We start from the raw sequence: 21459 nt of genomic DNA on the forward strand, positions 1-21459 counted from the left end.
GATTTTTCCATGCTCTCTTTGGCCATAAGCTCTTGAATTAGCCCATGAAGTGCATTCCTTAGCTTCTTAGCTTTTGTTGTAGTCATTGGTCCTTCAGGTACAAGCAATGGTTCCTCAGCTACAAGCAATGGTTCCTCAGCTACAAGCTCTCCTCTGGCTAAAAGCTCATCCTACTTAATTCCATCCATGATCACATCATCCCCCTCCTGTTGAAAAGGATTTGTCCTCAAATCTGGATCATCCGCCACAAAAAGAACTAAATCAGAAACATTTAAGCTTGAAGATAAAGTTGGTAGGCATTGTCATTGATCTTTCTTTTGATCTCAAAGTATCCATCAATTCTAGGCATGTGTTTTGATTTCCTTTCAGCTGGAAACCGTTCTTTCCTCAAGAGAACCCACACTTGGTCTCCGGGTTTGAATACCATCTTGCGCCTTCCTTTGTTAGCTTGTTTTGCATATTGATTTTTCTTCTCCTCAATGTTTATTTTAGCTTTCTCATGGATCTGTTTGTCAAGGTCAGCTTTCTTTTTCCCATCCATTCTACCTCTTTCATTCAAAGGTAGAGGGGTTAGATCCAATGGAGATAAAGGATTAAAGCCATAAACGATTTGGAACGGAGAAAACTTAGTTGAAGAATGAACTAATTGATTGTATGAAAACTCAACATGTGGTAAGCAATCTTCCCAAGTTTTTATGTTCTTTTTGATCAAAGCATGCAAGAGAGTAGAAAAAGTTCTATTAACTACTTCAGTTTGCCCATCAGTTTGCGGATGACAAGTAGTGGAGAATAGCAACTTAGTCCCTAGTTTAGATCAAATTGTTTTCCAGAAGTAACTCAAAAACATGATATCCCTATCAGAAACAATTGACTTAGGTACTCGATGAAAACGAACAATTTCCTTGAAGAAACAACTCAGCAACATGCAAAACATTGTCAGTTTTTTGACAAGGTATGAAATGAGCCATTTTTGAAAATCAATCAATGACCACAAAACTGAATCTTTACCAGTCCTAGTTCTAGGCAAACCAAGCATAGAATTCATAGAAATATCATGCCAAAGCTGAGTAGGAATAGGATATTGATACTTTACCGTGATGTTGTTGATGGCTCTACAACCAACACACATGAGCCAACTTCCATCCTTTTTGGGAAGAAGTAGGACTGGGACCGCACATGGGCTCATGCTCTCTCTAATATGTTCCTTCTCCATGAGCTCATTAACTTGTCTTTGCAGCTCCAATGTCTGTACGGGACTAGTCCTATAAACTGGTCGATTTGGAAGTGATGCACCAGGGACGAAGTCAATTTGGTGTTCTATACCTCTTACTGGCGGCAAACCGTTAGGGTTCTCTTCTGGAAAGATATCTGAGAATTCCTGCAAAACATCTAGCAAATCACTCGGACGCTCCGGTGCAAGGTCAGAAAATGCTATTAGTGTTTCTTTATACACAAGCAAAATAAATGGCTGTTGAGAGTACAAAGATTTCCTTACTTGACTCTTTTTGACAAAGAAGTTGGAGTTCTTAGGAGATACCTCAGGTTTTGTTGGTTTAATTTTTTTGTCTCGGCTTTTCTTCAACTGGACCTGGTCTTGATGGACCTCCAACAGAGTTAAAGGAACCAGAGTGATCTTCTTTCCTTTATGCTCAAAGGGATGCCGGTTGGTGTAGCCATCATGTATCGCCCTCATGTCTAACTGCCAAGGTCTTCCTAGAAGGATATGGCTTGCATCCATGGGAAGGACATTGTAGAGGATCTCATCTTCATATCGGCCGATGGTAAGAGGAACCGTGAGTTGCTCCCTGACATATTGTCTGCCCGTTTCATTCAACCATTCTAGTTTAAAAGGCCACGGATGAGGTCTGGTCTCAAGTCCAAGCGTCCTAACAAGAGTATCACTAGCAACGTTAGTACAGCTTCCACCGTTAATGATCAAAGAACAAAGTTTATCTTTAACTAAACATATAGAGGGAAAGAAATTCTCCCTTTGTTCTTGGTCATTGGACTTAAGCTGCAGGGTCAATGATCTCCTAGTTACCAGAAGTGATGTGAGCACGGGACCAGAACCTGACCGAGACGCACCGGACGCGATCGAGACGCTTGCACCGCGCACGGGACAACCGCCGGCCAACATACCAGAAATATCCCCGGGAGCCATTAGAAGGTCTAAGAGCTCTTCCAAGTCCACCAGGCAGAGAATCAACCTATTTGTCCAAGCGTTCGTCCAAACCTGCGACCTGACCGAAGAAGTTCGAGAAGAGACCATCCGCTCGGCCTTCATCCTTACCCAAGGATGAAGGCAACCAAGTCGTTAGAGAAAGGAATCATACTCTTTTTCCTCACTCCGGGTTTGTCCCACGAGGTTTATCGGAGGAGGTTTTAACGAGGCGAGGAGCTTTAGCGCAAACGTTCGAAGCCAAAGTCGTTTCCCGCGCCAAGGCCGAAGACGTGTCTTTCTCTTTACTTTTGCTTTGCGTTTTGAACAAACTCTAGAACTTTCCCTTTTGTAACGTTAAGTAGAGTGACGTGTGTGGTTGTGTTTGAATCACTTAGGAGAGCGACGTGTTTTATTTCAAAGAGAACACGTCAAGGGCAACGTGTGCGGACCATTGTGAGGCCGTGTGTCCCTAGTCTCTCCTAAACCTAGCTCTATTTTAACCCTCTCTTATTTTCTAGTAGCCTCAGACTTGAATCAAATAAAAAATTTCCAAAGAGAGATTCTTTGACCCTTGTCTCACTACTCTCCTTAGGACCAATCCGGGATTGCTCTACCGAGAGAACCCTAACGACTCGAACCAGGTTCACCATCGTTAGTCTGACCGTATCGTGAGGTGAGCCATTCCTCTCATGTCGTCGTTCGATCCATCGTTGTTCTCATTTCCTCTAGCCAAACTGTACATCAATTCGCTAGCCGTTCCGCAACTCTACCGTCTGTACCGTACCGTAGCCACTCGACCACGACGAGTCCAGATTGCGAACTTTTGAACCACTCGTTTGTTTGCCGTGAAACTCGGTTTCCATCGTTTGTTTCCTCCATAGAGTCGATCCACCGCGCCTTGTCTGAGAGAAGTTGCTCCTAGCTCGATTGGCCCGAGAGCACTCGTTTCTGTCCGTACCGCGAGACGTCCGGCGCTTGCATCAAGAAGTGTCCCTTGAATTGGATTTTCAAACTGTTCTTCCTCTTTGTCAAAGATTGGACCAAAATCTTCCTTTTACTCTTTATCGTCCTCGGACTCCACTTCACCGTTGTCTAGGAGGATCATTACCTTTTGTTTCCAACATTTGGTAGCATAATGTCCAAGTCCTTGACATTTGAAACACAGAATATCCCTTGCCTGATTGTTGGTCTGGACTGCCTTTCCGTTATCAAGACAAGCAGGAGCATTACTTAAAACTGAATTTGATATGGTTGGAGACTTTCTTTATCTTGATAACTTTGTTTTGGAGCAAAGGAAGGTTTATAGAAACTCCTCCTCTTGGTTTGTTGTTCGATTAGGATCGCCTTGTGCAACATTTCCCCAAAGCTTTCATATTCTTGAAGCTCCATTCTGTCCTGAATGTCTCGGTTGAGGCCTGCAAGGAATCTGGCCATGGTAGCTTCTAAGGTCTCATCTACATCAGCCTTGATCATTAAGCTTTCTACTTCCTGGAAATAGTCCTCCACATATTTGGTTCCTTGAAGCAATCGTCTGAGTTTTTTGGTGGAGATCGTTGTGGTAGTGATCCGGCATAAACTGTTTCCTCATCAAGGTAGTGAGCTCATCCCATGAAGCTATTGGTCTTCTACCTGTCCATTTCCTGTGAGTCACAACTTGATCATACCATTTAATATCATAGCCTATAAACTCAGTTGCTGCTAACCTAACCTTCTTGAGTTTCGGAAAATTTTGACAATCAAACACTAACTCCATTTTCCTTTCCCATTCTAGGTAAACATCCGGATCGTTTTTACCTTCAAAGGTTGGAATTTTAAGTTTTAAACCACCTAAATTGTCATTTCTTGTACCAAAAGGATTAACATCACCTTGATCACGGTTTCTAAGACTTCATCTAGGTCGATTGATGGATCGATCATCTTCTTCATGGAACTCCTCTTCTTCAATTTCCTCCTCGGGCCGGTAAGTCCTCCTTGAACGTTCCCTCCTGGGTGCAGGTCTAGAACGAGTTTGTTGGCTGTTCTGAATCTCGTTTAGCCTCTTATGAAGTTCTTCTAGACCTGTATTCATAAGGTTAGTAATAGTGTAATTCAATGCCCTCATTTGCAAGTTAGATAGCTCGACGACATAATTTCCTGGCCGATCTCTTTCTCCATCACTTTCCATGGTTTCCTGAAAACTTAACATCAATAGTTAGCAGATAAAAAATCCTCACACACTTCAGTGTTTCTCTCGATTTTGGTAGGTCACTCAAGAAATTTCTCCCTAAGTTGTAAGAGACCAAATCTAAGCAACCCAATGGAATTCCCAAGCAACAAGGGAAGAAGGAAGATAGAAAGACAAGAGGATTTTGTGAAATATGTTTTAACCACTTGATACGCCCAAATTCGAGGATCACTCAGCCAGATTAGAAAGGATAGAAACTCGCCAAGGTGCAAGGTGCAACGAGGGAGATTTAATGGATTGAGGGGTCGCACAGCAGTAGCGGAAGGCTACTGATATTCCCAACTCCAATCGCTGTTAGATATGACACACTAGTCCAGCAAGAGGAGGCTGTTGCTTGGATATTACTCACCAAGAAACAAAGAAGTGTTCTAGACAAAAGAACAAAGAGATAGACTCTTAAAATGAAAAGGAAAATTGATTGATTATTCTCAAATGAGATTACATGAGTTTATATAGGGATAAGAAACTTGGTAACAAAGCCATATATTGATTATTCTTGAAACTAAAACATAATAAAGATAGATAGTTGAATAAAGACCCAACTCTTGAAGTTTGCCTTTCAAAGGTGTCCTTCCCAAGTGAGTTGAACTCTATTGTTGTCGCCCCTCTTTGAACACAAAATAAAGTAATTGTTTTGGGCTTTCTTGGACTTGAATTAGGCTCAAAATGGACTGGACTTGGTAGACAACATCCCCAATATAATTTCCTATGCCCTCCTTGCCCATAATCTCTTGAATTAGCCCAATAAGTGCATCCTTGAACTTCTCTCTCTTCCACTCCTTGGTCCAATGTTGCTGATGAGAAACAACATGGGCTGTACCATTTCTTCACTTTTTCCTTAGTAGAAACAACACATGATCGCCATACATAATTCTGGAAGCTCTTAAACTAGTTGAACCTAAAACTCTTCAAGTGAACAACTAGATTAACCTCCTTAGGCAAATGGAATGTATCGCAAATGGTTGTTTGGCTGGAAGAATTGAACTTCAACTTTGTTCGTGTTGAACAAGGCTCAAGGATCTTCATGGATGGTCTCATGATCATGTCATACCCCTCCTCTTGAAAAAATTTCGTCCTCGAAACTTTAAGGCCTTGGGTTAGAGAGTGTTGAAATGATTCTTCAGGCATAGATAATATTCGATACCTCTTTATTGGTGCATTAGTTAAATAATCCATACTGACAAGGTTGTTGATGAACATGCCTTCCTTCACGGCTTCCTTAGTCTGATCTTTGCTGACCTCTTTATGCTCTGGTAACACGGCTTCCATTTGCTCACTCAGTGAATTTGTTATTTCCAACAGATTTTTCTGAACCAGCAGCTCCTTATGCTCCTTTGGTGATGGTAAAAAATCAAATACAACATGCTCTTCCTTAGAAACAAGAGACGTCCTTGCTTGTTGGTAACTTGGCTTGACAGTAGACGCTCTATTAGTTGGTCTAGAAGTCCTCCTTAGAATATGATTTGAACCACGATGGTGATTGTAATGAACCGTATCACGAAGTACGTACCGGACGTGAGTAACGTGCACGAAGGACGTGGAGATGTCTTGAAAAGACAAAGAAAAGGGAATTTTCAAGAAAGGACTAAGTGACTTGTGTTTAAAGTTACCAAGTTGCGGAAGGGTCCAGGGCCAAAGAACGGATGTGAATTGATGGGATATCCGGTTCATGGGATGATGAAGAAACAAGGATGATGGTGAAAAGAAGGAAAAGGGAGAAATGGCCATGGAAAACGGTACGAAGGACGTACGATGGACCATGGGAACAGAATGGCCGTGTACCAGCCGGACGGACGATGTACCGCGGGACCACGGATGGATCGGACGTGTCGAACAAGAGATCCGAAGATGGACGAGGAATATCAGTGTCATGGATGAGAGGTCCGAAGAAAGCCAAGAAAGATCGGAGTCACGGACAGGAGGACCGAGGACTGCCGAGGAAATAGACTCGCGGATGAATGGGTCGTTTCTGCGGACAAACGCGGCAGCTTGGGACGCAAGAGAGACACGGAAGAACGTGGGAAGCGGAAGAGTCCCTGCATGGGAGAGAGATGCCACGTGTCACGCAATTAAGCCACTTCCGCCAGCGAGTGAGATACACGCGCGAGTGGGGGAGAGTACATGCAAAAAATGTGACACTTGTCACTTGATTTTTGCCACTTGCTAGCCTATGAAATCGAGCGAAGTGCTTATAAATAGCACCTCTATCCTCTCATTTTCGACCAAAACCTCTCTAGACACTAAAGCTCTGCCCAAATTTTCTCTCAACTCTTTTGGAGAGAAAATCTCATGATTTCGAGTGAAGAGGAAGAAGAAGAAGAAGAAGATCTCGTCGGTGGGAAGCTCGCTCAAGGGGAGGTGCTGTTAGGTCGGCGTAGTGTGGTGGAGTTCCAATCGGCCAAAGGTCTTCAAAGCCAAGGTGAGTTGTGGATTTTCAGGGATGAGAGGTGTGTGAGCTCTCTAGCTCTCGCATCGGCCCTTGTTGTGTGTTGCATGCTACTTGTTGCATGTAGATCTAGAGAGATGCATGTAGACAAGGGGGTTTTTAGAGCATTCTTGGGGGAGAATATTTTTATCTTAGACTAGATGTAAGTGTAAAATGCCTTGCATGCTAGATCTATTGATTTTAAAACTTGTGATGGGTAAAAATAATTATAGAAACCTCATGCAAGTGTGAAATGCCTTGCATGTTGGATTTCTAGAGTTTTAAGAATTTTTCCAAGGGTGGAAATAATTTCTAAAACTCTCAAGCAAGTTTGAAATGCCTTGCATGATGAGTTTTGGGGTTTTTAAGAATTTTTCAAGGGTAGGAAAATATTTTAAAAATCTCATGCAAGTGTGGAAGGTCTTGCATGATCGATTTTGGGAATTTTGGGGGTTGTGTTATGCTTGTTAAAATTGTAATTTAATTTTGCATAATATTTTGGTGAGGTTAAACCCCTAGATCCGATGAGAGATCGATCTACGGAGTGGTTTATTTTTGGTGAGTCCATATGTGAATTTCCGGGATGGAAAGAGTCGTATGAAGGACCCAAAAATTTAAAGATTAAGTTTAACCTCTATAAATTGGAAGAGTGGTTGTTGGTGAGGCCATGCGAGGAAGAGTGCCGCATGTGAACCCAAAACCAAAGAATTATAACCTCATGGTGTCGATGGAAGATCGAACCATTGGAGTGTTGGTTTCTAAGAACATGCGAGAATCTCCAGGTCGGAAAGAGCCACATGCATAAGGAATAATTTGGGGTTTAAATGCATGTAAAAAAATGGTTAACTAAAAGACTTCAAAATTTGGGGGTTGGGAGCATTTAGGATGCATGCATGGTAGGATTTTCTTAAGTTGCATGAATCATTTCTTGTGGCTTAAGTTTGTGTGGTGATTGTTGTTGCTGGCATGTGTTCCTTGCTTTTTGTGTGGTTTTGGTTGTGCTTAATTCTTGGAGTCTTGAGTCCTAGAGTTAAGTGTTTTCCTAGCTAGTTTGCGATACATGTCAAAACAAACAGAAACACGTCAAAACAAACAAAAAAATTAAGGTCGCTCACTGTTATTAGTGGCAACCTAAACTCATCAACCACCATTGAAGAAGGGGAGTTGTCTTATTCATATCTAGTTATCTACTAACAAAAACTTCTTAAACAGTTTCATGTGTTCAGATTGGAGGGCAATGGCCAAGGATAAGCTGCCATCATTTGTGGAATTTGGTAGCACAAAAGACAAAACCTCGTATGCAATTGCACGAGGTCCCATATATATGGGAAAATAGCTATCGTCAGTCATTTCTAGTCTAATGTATTATTCAGAGAAGTAGAACTAATGATAAGTGTTCAGATCCCCCAAATTCAAATATTTAAAACTAAAGAAAACAATATTTCATCAAGAATTACCAGACGAAGGACACAACCATTGGCTACATTTTTACGCACAGCAATTTGGTAATTTTTATTTACTGCTGACTTAGAGCAACAAAGAACCCAAGGCTGGTGTTCATCAGCTTCAATTCCAGCACTGTCCTGAATTAGGGAAAATGCCTGCGGTAAGCCAAGTGGAGCACTGCAATCTCCAGGGGAGAATTGAATTTTCGGTGTCTTAGACAATCTGACAAATGAAAGTTTTTGAACTGATTCTAGACGTACCATCGTGAACACAGGTCTGGTAACTTTAAAACCAAGAATTTCACAAGATCATCAAGCGAATTATCTGCCCCATATACTTAAATGCCTTTGCTGTTTCCTTCAAGCATTTGTTTTTCTCGTCCCGAGTCCAGTGCTTCATTTCTCAAACGCATCACGTCAGATATAATATCAAAAAGCATTGAGAGAACCTTGGTTTTAGCAATTGAAGGAATGAAGAATTAAAATTTTAGTTGACAGTCTCACCTCCCCAAGCACGTTAAGTTTCTCACGGACGCCTTTAAGTAAGTCTTGTGCATCCCCTTCCCACCTATTGAACTCCATCATCTTTCCTTCCAGAAGCTTCTCAGATACCTTAAATGAATCAATTGATCAGTTACATTTGAAAACTTCGCATATAGAGAAGGGTGACCAGGCAATTATGACAGATCTAAATCTTGCGATATTGACAAAAGTAAGAACCAGAACTTGTTTCCATTTGTTTATGCAACATAACCAAATATATAGAACGTCCAGTTATGATACATCTTGAAAATAAAGACAAAAGCATAGTTCAGCTATTGCTTAAGACCACGTTAGCCTGACTGACTGTTTGCCCTAACTAATTAGTCGGTTAACAAGTTCTTTTGGGGCAAGCTTCAACAAAATAATGGATTTAGGATTTCAAGGTGTCTTTACTATGGTACTATCTGATATACTTCTGTGATTATAAGTTAGTTCCAATGAAGAAGAAAAGAAATCTTCTCAGATTCCATCATTGTCATTCTCATGCTTATCGCAACTCTCTCATACCCTGCAAAAATCCCCTTAACCCCAACTCTCTAGTAGTATATCCAACTTATATTTCTAATCCTTTTAACTCTATCAAACTAGCTGTTACCGTTAAATATGCTAGATATGACCTTATCCAGTTTAAAAAAAACTCTTCTCTGTTACTCCATGAAGACTCATCAAAGAAACTAACCTTGTTAACAATAACTTGACCACCAGCAATGTGTGAAAAGTAGATACTGTAGAAATGAGAAAGAAACAAAGGTGCACTTTCTCCTGCTAGTTCTTTTAAATACTTTGCATAAGAAACTCCTATATTACTTGGTTCTGGAATAACCAAATCTTGTCCTCTAAACCATTGTAGATCCTTCTCAAGACTTTCACATCTCTCTAATCCTGTTCTCCTGAAGTAAGCATCTGCACGTTTTCCCAAACACATAAACCCAAATCACATTACCAAATCAAAAAAACAAAACTTTCCACATAATCTACCAAGCCTCAGACGATTGCAAGTTTCAACTCTTGAAACTGAAATTAGGTCAAAATCTAGCCCCAAAAATAAAAGATACAGATCCTAAACGCAAATCATTAACAAATCATGAACCATAAGCCCAAATCATTACCGTAACTAGACATAACTGTCCATATAATCATATCCATATACCATGCCTAAGCCTGTTGGGAATTACAATTTTCCACTCTTGAAAGTGAAACCATAATCCTGTTCTGAAGTAAGCATTTGCCAAAACCCATAAACCCAAATCATTACCTACTCACAAAGCCTTAGTAATCAACTCTTGAAATTGAAATTAGGTATCAAGGCTAAAAGAGAGAGAGAGAGAGTTTTTCTTACAAGAAACATTCTCAGATTCGTCAACAATTCGTTCAATAGTATCGAAGACAAGCTTGCTATCAACTAAGTACTTAAGAAATCCCTCTTGGCTTGGCCTCCAAGTCTCTCTCTTTACTTCATCATCATCATCGTCTTCTTCTTCATGTTCTTCTTCGTTTTCAGTATTATCACCAGAAAGATGCAATTTTTTTCCACTAGCATTGCGTAATCTCATGGATACGAATCTCATTTCCTCAGTTATCCCAATGTTTTCTCCTGGGTACTGTTTCCTGTACCTTGTTCTCTTCCTCTGTGAAGCCTTTTGCTGTGAAGGTGGTGGTGTTGATGACGAACGACATAAATTGAGAAATTGATTATGTGTATTTGAGATTTTGAACGGGAAACAGATATAGGTGTGAAGATGAGAGTGAGTGAGCTTATGAGGTGGCTTAGAACAGAGTACTGGAGGAGTTGGCCTGAGATTGAGAAGAGAAGCCATGGCTTCCGACGACCAAATTTTTTTTTTTTTTTTTTCCCAAGAGTATGATATATTATTAAATGTTCCTATATTAAAATTTAAAACAAACCAAAAGTGTTTTACAAGGCCCACCGTAAGTTTGTAGAAATAAAGCCCAGCGTAAGTTTGCAGAAATAAATCCCAGCAAAAATTATATTGAAATTTTCAGTGTTGGTTCGATATAGTAAGTTTGCAAAAATTAAACAACTTGACGGCTGGATTTAGTAATGATGGTTCGATATATTTTCAATGTGGTTGTTTGAGTTTGTGATGTAATAATAGATTGCTCTTGAGGATTTATGTGTTGATCATGATAACACAGAATTTTGAATAGTTCACTGATTTCTTACTTCTTTTTAGTAGGCTCGCTGAGTGATTTCTTCTATGAGAATGTTGTGATCATATCTGTATTTCTTTTTTGCTGCTAGACCTAAAACTATTTTTACATAATCTTTTACTTCAAGGTCTATTAATGGTTGGAGTCGGCCTAATGCAATTTCCTACATGCCCCCAAGAAGCCGTTTGTTGCACAAGGGACTTTTGAGTCAAGTTCTTTGCCAAATTTGAAGCAAGAGTGATTAAACCAAAATAGCTTAGTTGTGAAGAGAAGAGACTATCTTATATTTGAAACATTGTTACACCTGCAAATACCAAACTCTGCAATTTTCTGCATCAGTTGCTTTCCTGCAAATAAACATCAACACGAGCACATCATATGTCTGTAGGAAACAACTTGCATATAGGTCTTGCAATTAGCCAACAAGTGCTTAAAATAAACTTTTTCTATAAAGCTTATTTCTGCATCTGAATCTGCCGTGATCATATGCAACAATACCAACCAAAGAAATTCAATATGTAACAAAATAACTGATAAGAGAATGAAAACACACAATCAGATAAAGTTAGCATAAGGTGATATTCCAGTAAAAAAGTAACATAACAAACATAAACGTCTAAAAAATCAGTCAATTGCTGCAATCTGAAGTTCCATATGCATAAGATCTACATGTACATAATATAAATAAACTTTTTTATCCATATGAGATATTGGTAAGAATGATTCTGAACATAAACCAAAAATTTAGGGATCACTGAAAAAACACAAATAAAGCTTCCAGATCACAAAGGTTGAAATTGGTGATGATATGTCAAATTTGAAGAACGATGACGAAGTTTGAATCAGGGAGAAATGATGAGATAAAACAAAGCAGATAAAATTAGTGGAGCATTGTCTGAAGTTCATATAAGAGACCAGAGTTGAATACCAACTCCTGAATAGATAAAAAAAACACAGGAAGGCAAGACACATCCATACATGTTTCACAAGGAGAGATCTTAACAACAAAACAAGAGTAAGTAAAGAAAATAAAGCAGATTCAATGTCAGTGCTTTCTAGGTCCATGAAACCTGATTTCTGATTTCTAGTCAGGTATACAAAACTGCAAGCTCAATTCAACACAAAAGACAAATGTTCTATGGCGAGTGGGGAGATGGAACCAAGAATGGGGATGAGAGGTCTTACTTGAAGTAATGGCTGGGTTGAGTAAAGTCCCATCCTCTCTTTTCAACTGCACTCTCACTCTACCTACTTGCATGAAATCTCGCGGGTACGCTTTGTCAATCTGAAATACCGTAAGACCTCTAACCAAAAATTGTGCCCACAAATTTAAAAGACATACACGACACGACACGACACAACACAACACAACATTACAGCCATTAACAAGGTAAATCTGTTCAACATGGCCACTGTAAGAGAAAGGTTTACGATGCAACCACAAACATTATCGTTAACTACTCTCAATGAAATCTCAACTCAACATTTGAAAAATCTAGAAATTGATGCGAGCAACCCTCTCATATCATGATCTTGGGGGTAGACACTTTAGACTCTTCCTTGGCTGTGTCACCTGGAAGAAGGAACATAATTCAAACCAGTTAGTGAATCCAAAGGCGACTTCTAATCATGATCATATCGATTCTAATTGATGCGAGCATACATGACTTTTTATCAAACCCCACAAAGGTAGCCTAGTTTATATTTGCATATCCAGTCAAAAAGTACAGATTTATCAAAATTGTGATCCCTGATTCCACATTATCAACACCAGTAGTAGTTCATAGTCTGTTTCTATTCAACAGGTAATAAGAGAGGGTTGGATGGAGACTAGTAATTAACCTGACTGAGTAGTTGCTATGACTTCACCATAGATGGCCTTGAGCGTGGAAAGAGGAACAACCGCAGAAGCACCAGCGGAAGCAGCTTCAGCAAAGAGCTGCTGTTTCCACTCCCACATAGTGACTTTCATTGCCTTGTTAGACTTGGAAAGCGAATCCTTCTGCTCTGCTAAGGCCTCGACATACTTCTGCTGTTGATCAGATCTCAATCCCAAAACCACAAACGATACCCCAAGACAAGTGTTTATGACAGCATTGTTGTTTATTGCTTCCGATAGAAACATTGCAATCTTATTCGCCATTTCTGCCATATCCATCAATAACAAATCCAAAACTCTAAGATCATCATTTCATACACAACAACAATATGACTAAACTCGACAACAATTTCAGCATCTGGTCTACATAACTTACGACAGAGATAAGATCGTAAACAAAAAAAAAATGGCTCACCTGAAACGAAGGTGGGTTGATGGCTACGGCGGTGAGGTTTTTTTTATACGACGGCGCCGAGAGAGAGAACTCGATTCCGTTTCAGTATTTTTTAACTTGTGTTTAAGGATATGAATGTAATTAGAATATAATTTGAGGGATAATTTGGGTATTTTACATAGATAAAGACTTTTTGCCAAGTAAGTAAAGTACTACAACTAGACTAACTACAACAATGGTCATCTAAAGATATATTTAGAAAAGAAAAAAGGTGTTAAAAAGTCGATGATCATCATCATCATCACAAGATATTCAAATTGTCGTCTAAAGGCAAAAAAAAAAACCACCACACCAAACTGAGAATTTCTCAATTCCTCTCTCCTTCCGAAGTTTTTTTTTTCTTGTTAGCGAGATAGGTAAGTAAAATGCTTTCCTCTGTTACGAGTTTCTCTTTTTGCTACTTTACTTAAATGTCAAAAAACCTTTCTTTTTTAAGGATCGAAGGGTTCGAATTTCATGTCGATTTCGATTACGCGAACGAAATCTAGGAATCGATTTCGAGTTTTTTCGAGTTTGAAATCAGTTTCATTGGTTAAAATTCGTTGACTTGTGATAATTCTAGGTCTACGGAACATAAATGTTGTCTGTTGGTGTTTGAAGATTTTTCATCGGTTGATCCATATTAGCAGAGGAATTTGAATTTACTTTACTTCTGATTTAGTATTGACTTTACTTTGTGGAATTTTTTGTTGATTTTTCCCACAATTCTCTTGTTTTGTTTTGTGTGTATATTTGGTGGACTCAAAAACCTTATCCTGAAAACTAAACTATTCATATTTTGGTTTCTACTGATACAACCAACTATTCTTTTAAGTTTCTTTGAAAGTTTTCTTCTTTTCCCTTCTGTAATTACTACTATGAGGAAAAATCTTGTTTTGTGTCTGTAATGTTTCTGTTACTGCACACAGCATCATGATCAGCGAAATGGAAGCTCTTTTATTACCTTTTTTAGTTTAGTATCTGAACAATCTATTTGTTATCAATTAGTCTAAGAAGCTGAACTGTTGGTTGACATATACTGTTTACAGTGTAGTTAGCTCGTGTGAGAGAAGACTGTAATGAGCTGTTTTGGTTGGTGTGGGAGTGAGGATTTCCGTAACTCTGCTGACACCGGACCTAGGCCAGCGCACAACCCAGCAGGTTTCTCAGTTTTTTTCTTTCATATTTCACCTGCATTACTTGTCAGTGTTTCTCTTAGTGTTCATACCTTTGGACTCTAAAATTTAATGGGATTTTAATTGTTCTTAAGGTTACAATGGAGGCCACTATCAAAGAGCTGATCCACCCATGAACCAGCCAGTAACTCCCATGCAGCCTATCTCTGTACCAGCCATTCCTGTGGATGAGTTGAAAGATATAACCGATAACTATGGCTCCAAGGCCTTGATCGGTGAGGGTTCTTATGGAAGAGTGTTTTACGGTTTTCTTAAAAGCGGTGGCGCAGCTGCCATCAAGAAACTTGACTCTAGTAAGCAGCCAGATCAAGAATTTCTTTCCCAGGTAGGTTTTCTAGAATACATCGATGCATTTTCTTATGTGCAAATGGTCCAGCATCAAACCACTCCTTTGGGAATGTTCTGTCTAGTTTTGTTTTGTTACTAACGTAGAGACTTTCAACAGATATCAATGGTTTCGAGATTGCGACACGACAATGTCACTGCACTTATGGGTTATTGTGTTGATGGCCCTCTCCGTGTTCTTGCTTATGAATATGCTCCCAACGGATCTCTTCATGATACTCTCCATGGTGAGTAATTAAACGTAAACCATTGCTTGGATATGGATCAGTCACTCTCAATACTTAAACATCTGGAAAGTAAGTTACAGCAGGAAGAAACTAATGAAACGTGGTGATCTTTGGTGTAGGCCGAAAAGGTGTCAAAGGAGCACTGAGAGGTCCTGTTATGACGTGGCAACAGAGAGTTAAAATCGCTGTTGGTGCAGCCAGAGGACTTGAGTACTTGCATGAGAAGGTGAGCCCTCAGGTTATCCACCGAGATATCAAATCCAGTAACGTACTTCTTTTTGATGACGATGTTGCCAAAATTGGTGATTTTGATCTGTCTGATCAAGCCCCTGACATGGCTGCTCGCCTTCACTCAACTCGTGTGCTAGGAACCTTTGGTTATCACGCTCCAGAGTACGTAATACCCTTTTTAAAGATTCTGTTTATCCTGAACAGTTATTTGTAGTTTGTTTCATTCAGACTCATCCACGGGAAACACGTCATCACTCAAAAATGTTTGGTTCTCATGCTCTAATGTTATGAAACACTTATTCAGTCACATGGATTTCGTTTTTCATACCCTTACGTGCTATTGCATCTCTTCTTGACGAATCTAAAGCTTAATTATTTTTGCTATGTATTTCAGATATGCAATGACAGGAACGTTGAGCTCCAAGAGCGATGTGTACAGTTTTGGTGTTGTTCTGCTGGAGCTCCTTACGGGTCGTAAACCAGTAGATCATACCTTACCGCGTGGACAACAAAGTCTAGTGACATGGGTAATGTTTAGTGCATTCTTCTCTGCTTCTTATTCTGATTTGCTGAATCGATAAGAGAGGCTTTTAAGAAGACCAAAATTGTGATAAACTCATTTAGTCTGTTAAAAATTACAAAAATGGGGTAAAAACCTCAAAGAAACTTAGATAATAAGCCCTCCTTAGGCCAAACTTAGGATGTCAAAACAACTTAAGACACTGGAAGAAGCAAGAATTTTTTCCATATAGAATACTGCGACTCTTAATGTTTCCTAAAAATGAATTATTATTGCTAAATAATAAAGATATTGTGTGTTGTCTCAGGCAACCCCTAAACTAAGTGAAGACAAAGTGAAGCAATGCGTTGATGCAAGACTACTCGGAGAGTACCCTCCCAAAGCTGTTGCCAAGGTATTAATCTCAAAATTGCTTTCCTCTCAATGTTTCACTAGAACATACAAGTTTCAACTTAGAAGACTAGTTTATGTGAGTGCTGACATTAGAACCAAACTAGCGAAACCTCAGTTCTGAGGTTACCTTTTCTTGCAAATGCCAAAGAAAACAAGTGATACTTGCAATCCGCAGTCATCTACTTGACGATTGAAACATTTGATGAGTCTGATTTTATTTGCCATATGGTACGATATAATGATCAGCTAGCTGCGGTGGCTGCACTCTGTGTGCAATATGAGGCAAATTTCAGACCAAACATGAGCATCGTAGTGAAGGCACTTCAACCTCTTTTAAACCCTCCTCGTTCTGCTCCGCAGACTCCACATAGGAACCCCTATTGATCAGATATCCAATCCCCATCTCATCTTAATAATGATGATTAATCAAAGTGTATTATACGTTTTATTCGTTCTGTGTGTAAATTTCTGGGACCTTATCTCATTAACTATTCATTCAAATCCCACATTTGAAGAGCTATGTATGTCATTATATATTTATGTTTAGTTTGTGAAGGACGAACCTAATTTTGTTTGTTTATAGTAAATTTATTATTTCAAAAAGTTCATTTCTAAATTCTGATACCATATTTTTAATTATTTAGATGATGTTTTGCCACAGGTCTTAGATATGATTATAGGAATTTGCAATACATGTCAAAACAAACAGAAACACAGGTCAAAACAAACAAACGAAAATTAAGTGAGCGACATGCTCACTGTTATTAGTTGCAACTTAACTCATCAACCACCATTGAAGAAACTCAGATACTCACTGTTATTAGTTATACTAAGATGGTGGCTTATCTCTTTCATATCTCGTACAGAAACTTCTCAAACAGTTTCATGTGTTCAGATTGGAGGGAAATGGCCAAGGATAAGCTGCCATCATCTGTAGGACTTGGTAGCAGAAAAGACAGACCCTCAAATGCAATTGCACCAGGTCCCATAAATAGGGGACGACCCCAACCAAAGTCTGCATCATAGATTGGTAATTTGGCCCAGCTTGTGATACCCAAATTTGGGCATTTGTAGGTATGTGCACCGCGGACCAGTGCTGACAGATCAGGCTGCATCTCCAGGTAGTCAAGAGCAGACCTCAAATACTCATCGTCCATGCGAACTATAACGTCATGAATCATCCCTGCAGCATACCATGTTGGCTTTGATACAAGATCCCCTGCAACAGTCAATGGTGTCGCAGTGAATACCACATTGCCAAAGTAACCAGGGGGTAGCTGCGGGCGAAGTCTGGACCTTCCATCAATTGCAATGTACAGCTTGGTCTCTTGGTCGTCTGGCAGCCCGCGCGCTTTACCCACTGCTCTCCACACGTGGCCAGCCAAGACCTCGTATGAGCTATAGCTGACAGTGTTTCCATCCTGATTGGATTTAGCCTTGAGAGCAAGAAGAAGTTCACGTGATATTTTGAAAATAGAGACAGTGGTATCATGAGGGCCTGGTTTGGAGGAAGAAGGGATCCTCATAGTGGGGGAAGGCTGATATTCAACATGATGAAAAGCAGGCTGAGGCGGGTCCCTAGCGCGGAGGAGGGTCCGATCAATGAAGGGTGGAATGGTAAGGTCAAGACCACGGGCCATGTCAGACCATGTATTGATAAAATGGAGAGCAGAGGAACCATCAGCCACGTGGTGTTGCATGCCAACCCCAAGGGAAGCTCCCCCACATTTAAAGAAGGTCACCTACTTCATCAAGGAACACAGGATCAAACTAAGCTAAATTATAAGAAAGACAAAGTTAGAAACCTAGAACACAAGGCATCGATTTTTAACCTGCAAGACGAGGAGCGGTAAAGTTTGGACGCCGACGGAGTAATCGACATTGGGAATAAGCTGGCAGAGAGTGAGGGAAGGAGCGAAGTCCCCAAGATCGTCGATGGCAGAGGGAGTATCGGCGACGACAAAGAGAACACCGGCGCCATTGCAATCAATCTCGATACGACCATCATCGTCTTTCTTCAAGCGACCAGCCATGGGGTAAAAAGTGACGAGGGCCTTGGAAAGAGCGTCCTTGAGGACCTGAGGGTCAAAGAAATTGGAGGCGCCGGTGGGTCTGTAGAAGTAGACAGTGGGGCTGTGGTACTTAGCGATGATGAGGTCAACGTGGGAGTTCCAAAGTTTAGTGACTGGGGTCTCGGCGGCAGGCCGGACAATGGTGGAATCTCGGATGTTAATTTTCATAGTTGAGTTTGGATTGTTACAAGATCAAACGCAAAATAAGTTTATGTTTCGATGACTTTGATCCGAAAAATTGTGTGACAATGGAGGTATATATATAGTAAGTGGGTGGAACAAATTATGATGCAGACAAGATCAAAGAAAGAAAATATTCAGAAGACCGTTGGCAAAATTCTAGCCATATAAGAAAGGAAAGGAGTTCTTGTAAGCCACATGGTTCTTTTGGATACACAGACTTCAATAACTTTTTTTGCCGCCAATGCAATTAGGTCTCCCTTTTCCACCGAACTATCTTGATTCTTGAATGTCTCCCTTTTTCTTCTTTCCATCTCCCTCTTCTTGCCAACAATGAAATTAACACAGAGCACTGATTTGAAATTAAACGTTCTATTTCTGGTAAATTGCAAAAGCACTTAGGAGAAATAAAAGAGATATAACACATGCAAGCTATATCCAACCATTTCTACAAAAGTAGCCAAACTTCATTTATAGCATAACTATGTTAATCGCTGTCGTCTAATGATATTAATGCACATTATTCTTGTAGTACATGTAGAGATATATGACACAAGCTGTATTATGCCATGTATCAGAAACGTACTTTTGTTTAGATATATCAGAAACGTACATGTAGAGATATATGAGATGACACAAGCTGTATTATACCAAACATTTCGCCATATGTATCAGAAACGTACTTTTGTTGATAGCTTGCGTCATATCTCTATTATCATGTACATTACGGTAGTATTATAGTCAACAATATCATATTGTAAATAGGATGCATATACGTATTTGACTATAGTATATTAGTAGAGTTGATTAGTTTCTAAAACTATTCGTTATGCAATTGAGTGGGTGGAACAAATTATGATGCATATAAGATAAGAGAAAGAGTATATTCAGAAGACGTTGGCAAAAAAAAAAAAAAAAAAAAAGAAGTATTTTTCTCTCTCCAAAAAGGCGATAAGGTGAGTGCCTACTCTTTTCTTCGCCGGCGTCAATCTCGACGCCGGAATCTCTCTCCTCCCTTCTTTTCAGGCCCTCCCCTCCTCATGGGGAAGCAAAAGAAGAAGCATAAGAATGCGTCGCCTTCGTCCTCTCCCCCTCCCCCTGCTCCACCTCCATCTGACCTAATTATTCGCCCGCCACAAATGGAGTCTGCTTCCTCGGAGACCAACCTAGTAGTCTCTGCCGTCCTTCCCTCCGTTCACACTTCCCCCGAATATGCCCAATTGACTGCCGAAAGGACAGACTTGGCCATGGTTACCCCAATTCCGTCAGATCTGGTCTCTAAACAAGTCCCAGAGCAAGAGGATAATACAAAGCAGAGTGCGGTCCCTGATAGCTCTGCACCTATTAACGGTGGAGAAAATTCGATACAAACCTCCTCTCCCACTGGAATTCCAGGCAACTCTGCAAAGGAGATGCTATCGGAAAAGCAAGGCAAGCCTCAACAATCCGAGGACTCTTGGGTTGACCTCGTCAAAGGTTCATCCAGGACTCTCAGAAAGAAAGGAGTCCCCTTCACTCTACCTTCTGGTGAGGTATGCGTTAAAATCCCTAATACAGTGATTGAGAATAACCGCAAGTCGTGGGATTTTTTCGTATTAGGTCAGTTCTACTCGGACCCTCCCTCTCAGGGTACCCTACACAACATAGTAAATGGAATCTGGAGTAAGCAACACCGGGATATCTCTGTTTCTAAGCTCGATGGAAACGCGTTTCTCTTTCGCATCCCCAATGCCTCCACCAGACACCATGTTACTGCTCAAAGACTCTGGCAGATTGAAGGACAAACAATGTTCGTCGCTAAGTGGGAGCCAGGAGTAATCCTGAAGAAACCTGAGCTTTCATCTGCTCCCATATGGCTAGAACTTCGCAACGTTCCTCTCCATTTCTTTAATGAGGAAGGCCTCGAATATGTTGCTGGTTTAGTAGGTGAGCCTAAATGTTTGCATCCGTCAACAGCAAACAAAACCAACTTGGAAGTTGCAAAGGTATTTACCATTATAGACCCTCACAAGCCATTACCTGAGGCAGTCAATGTTCAATTCGCTTCGGGGGACATTGTTCGCATTCTGGTTTCCAGCCCCTGGATGCCGCCAGTCTGCTCTCATTGTAAAGGTATTGGCCACACCCTTAAGAGATGTTCTTTGGCTCCCATCACCTGCTCTTCTTGTAAGTCAACGGTTCATACACCAGATTCATGTCCAAGAGTTAACGCCCGCAATGAGCCTAATGGGAAGCGCTGACAGCAGAAGAAACAGCCTCACTCTCCCACAAAACAGATGGGATATCCCCCTGGAAAAGACTCAAAGCAGGTCTATGTGAGAGTCTCCCCTCAGCCCTCAAACGAAGAGCCACCAGTAGCATCTTCCCTATCTTCAAAGCAGATCACAAATCAGCACTTAGAGAAAGGGGAAGCTAGCGGGCTGTCGATTAAGAGTAAGATGTCTAATTCAGCAGATGAAAGGACCTCTGGAGTAGAGTCGGATTCATCAGATACACTGTCTTCAGATAGAGATGAAGGCACTGGAGACGAATATGATGAGAAGTTTCAAGTTGTTCTCTCGAAGAAGCAACGCAAGGTTCAACGAGGCAAGAGCCTCAAACTCACATAATTTTTAATGTGTACGAACCTTTTTTGTCGTAATGTCTGTGGCTTTAATATATACAGCCATAGGAGCGGTTTTAAAAAATGGCTTAGGGGAAGGAAACCCCTTTTTGGAGGTCTTATAGAGACTCACGTCAAGCAGGAAAAGATGAAGAAGTTTGTAAATAATCTTTTACCTGGCTGGCTTTTTGAAGATAACTATGACTTTTCGGCATTGGGAAAAATCTGGGTCCTATGGGATCCTTCTGTTCGAGTGATGGTGCTACATAAATCTCTCCAGATGATTACCTGCGAGATTTTGTTGCCTGAGGCTAAGGATAAGATCATTGTCTCAATCGTGTATGCATCCAATGTAGAAGAAACTGGAAAAGAGCTTTGGTCTGAGTTGGCGTCCTTTGCTAGTTCCTCCAC

The 21459-nt window shown here is 40.4% G+C and overlaps 5 protein-coding genes and 1 pseudogene across 6 annotated transcripts; 2 read left to right on the top strand and 4 right to left on the bottom strand.

Moving 5' to 3' along the window:
- Positions 1–271: 271 nt before the first annotated feature.
- On the bottom strand, positions 272–2284 carry LOC147924654 (uncharacterized). Its single transcript, XM_087496872.1, has 2 exons — positions 1009–2284; positions 272–804 (listed from the first exon to the last, which is right to left on the bottom strand). The coding sequence occupies exons 1-2, from the start codon at positions 2282–2284 to the stop codon at positions 272–274; spliced, it is 1809 nt and encodes a 602-aa protein (XP_087352998.1).
- Positions 2285–8159: 5875 nt separating this feature from the next.
- LOC104758114 (putative inactive heme oxygenase 2, chloroplastic) lies at positions 8160–10662 on the bottom strand. The gene is made up of 5 exons (XM_010480932.2): positions 10138–10662; positions 9478–9701; positions 8760–8867; positions 8517–8649; positions 8160–8393 (listed from the first exon to the last, which is right to left on the bottom strand). Exons 1-4 carry the CDS (start codon positions 10613–10615, stop codon positions 8557–8559), a joined length of 903 nt encoding a protein of 300 aa, XP_010479234.2. The 5' UTR covers positions 10616–10662; the 3' UTR covers positions 8160–8393; positions 8517–8556.
- Positions 10663–12275: 1613 nt separating this feature from the next.
- Positions 12276–13922, bottom strand: LOC104758115 (uncharacterized). Its single transcript, XM_010480933.3, has 3 exons — positions 13265–13922; positions 12813–13115; positions 12276–12543 (listed from the first exon to the last, which is right to left on the bottom strand). Exons 2-3 carry the CDS (start codon positions 13111–13113, stop codon positions 12491–12493), a joined length of 354 nt encoding a protein of 117 aa, XP_010479235.1. The 5' UTR covers positions 13114–13115; positions 13265–13922; the 3' UTR covers positions 12276–12490.
- LOC109124416 (protein CYTOSOLIC ABA RECEPTOR KINASE 11) lies at positions 13450–16797 on the top strand. Of its 2 annotated transcripts, none has more exons than XM_010480934.2 (8): positions 13450–13659; positions 14332–14443; positions 14553–14803; positions 14924–15050; positions 15170–15443; positions 15676–15808; positions 16109–16195; positions 16441–16797. In XM_010480934.2, the coding sequence occupies exons 2-8, from the start codon at positions 14362–14364 to the stop codon at positions 16576–16578; spliced, it is 1092 nt and encodes a 363-aa protein (XP_010479236.1). In that variant the 5' UTR covers positions 13450–13659; positions 14332–14361; the 3' UTR covers positions 16579–16797. The 2 variants fall into 2 exon arrangements, with proteins under 2 accessions (XP_010479236.1, XP_010479237.1); XM_010480935.2 differs by having other exon boundaries at positions 13469–13659; positions 14337–14443.
- Positions 16798–16823: 26 nt separating this feature from the next.
- Positions 16824–18498, bottom strand: LOC104758117 (shikimate O-hydroxycinnamoyltransferase-like). Its single transcript, XM_010480936.2, has 2 exons — positions 18027–18498; positions 16824–17936 (listed from the first exon to the last, which is right to left on the bottom strand). Exons 1-2 carry the CDS (start codon positions 18432–18434, stop codon positions 17046–17048), a joined length of 1299 nt encoding a protein of 432 aa, XP_010479238.2. The 5' UTR covers positions 18435–18498; the 3' UTR covers positions 16824–17045.
- A 988-nt stretch (positions 18499–19486) lies between these two features.
- LOC147924655 (uncharacterized) lies at positions 19487–21055 on the top strand (annotated as a pseudogene).
- The last annotated feature ends 404 nt before the right edge of the window (positions 21056–21459 follow it).

Source organism: Camelina sativa, chromosome 17 (genome assembly GCF_030686135.1).
Source record: "Camelina sativa cultivar CO46 ecotype springtype chromosome 17, ASM3068613v1".
Taxonomy (NCBI): Eukaryota; Viridiplantae; Streptophyta; class Magnoliopsida; order Brassicales; family Brassicaceae; genus Camelina; species Camelina sativa.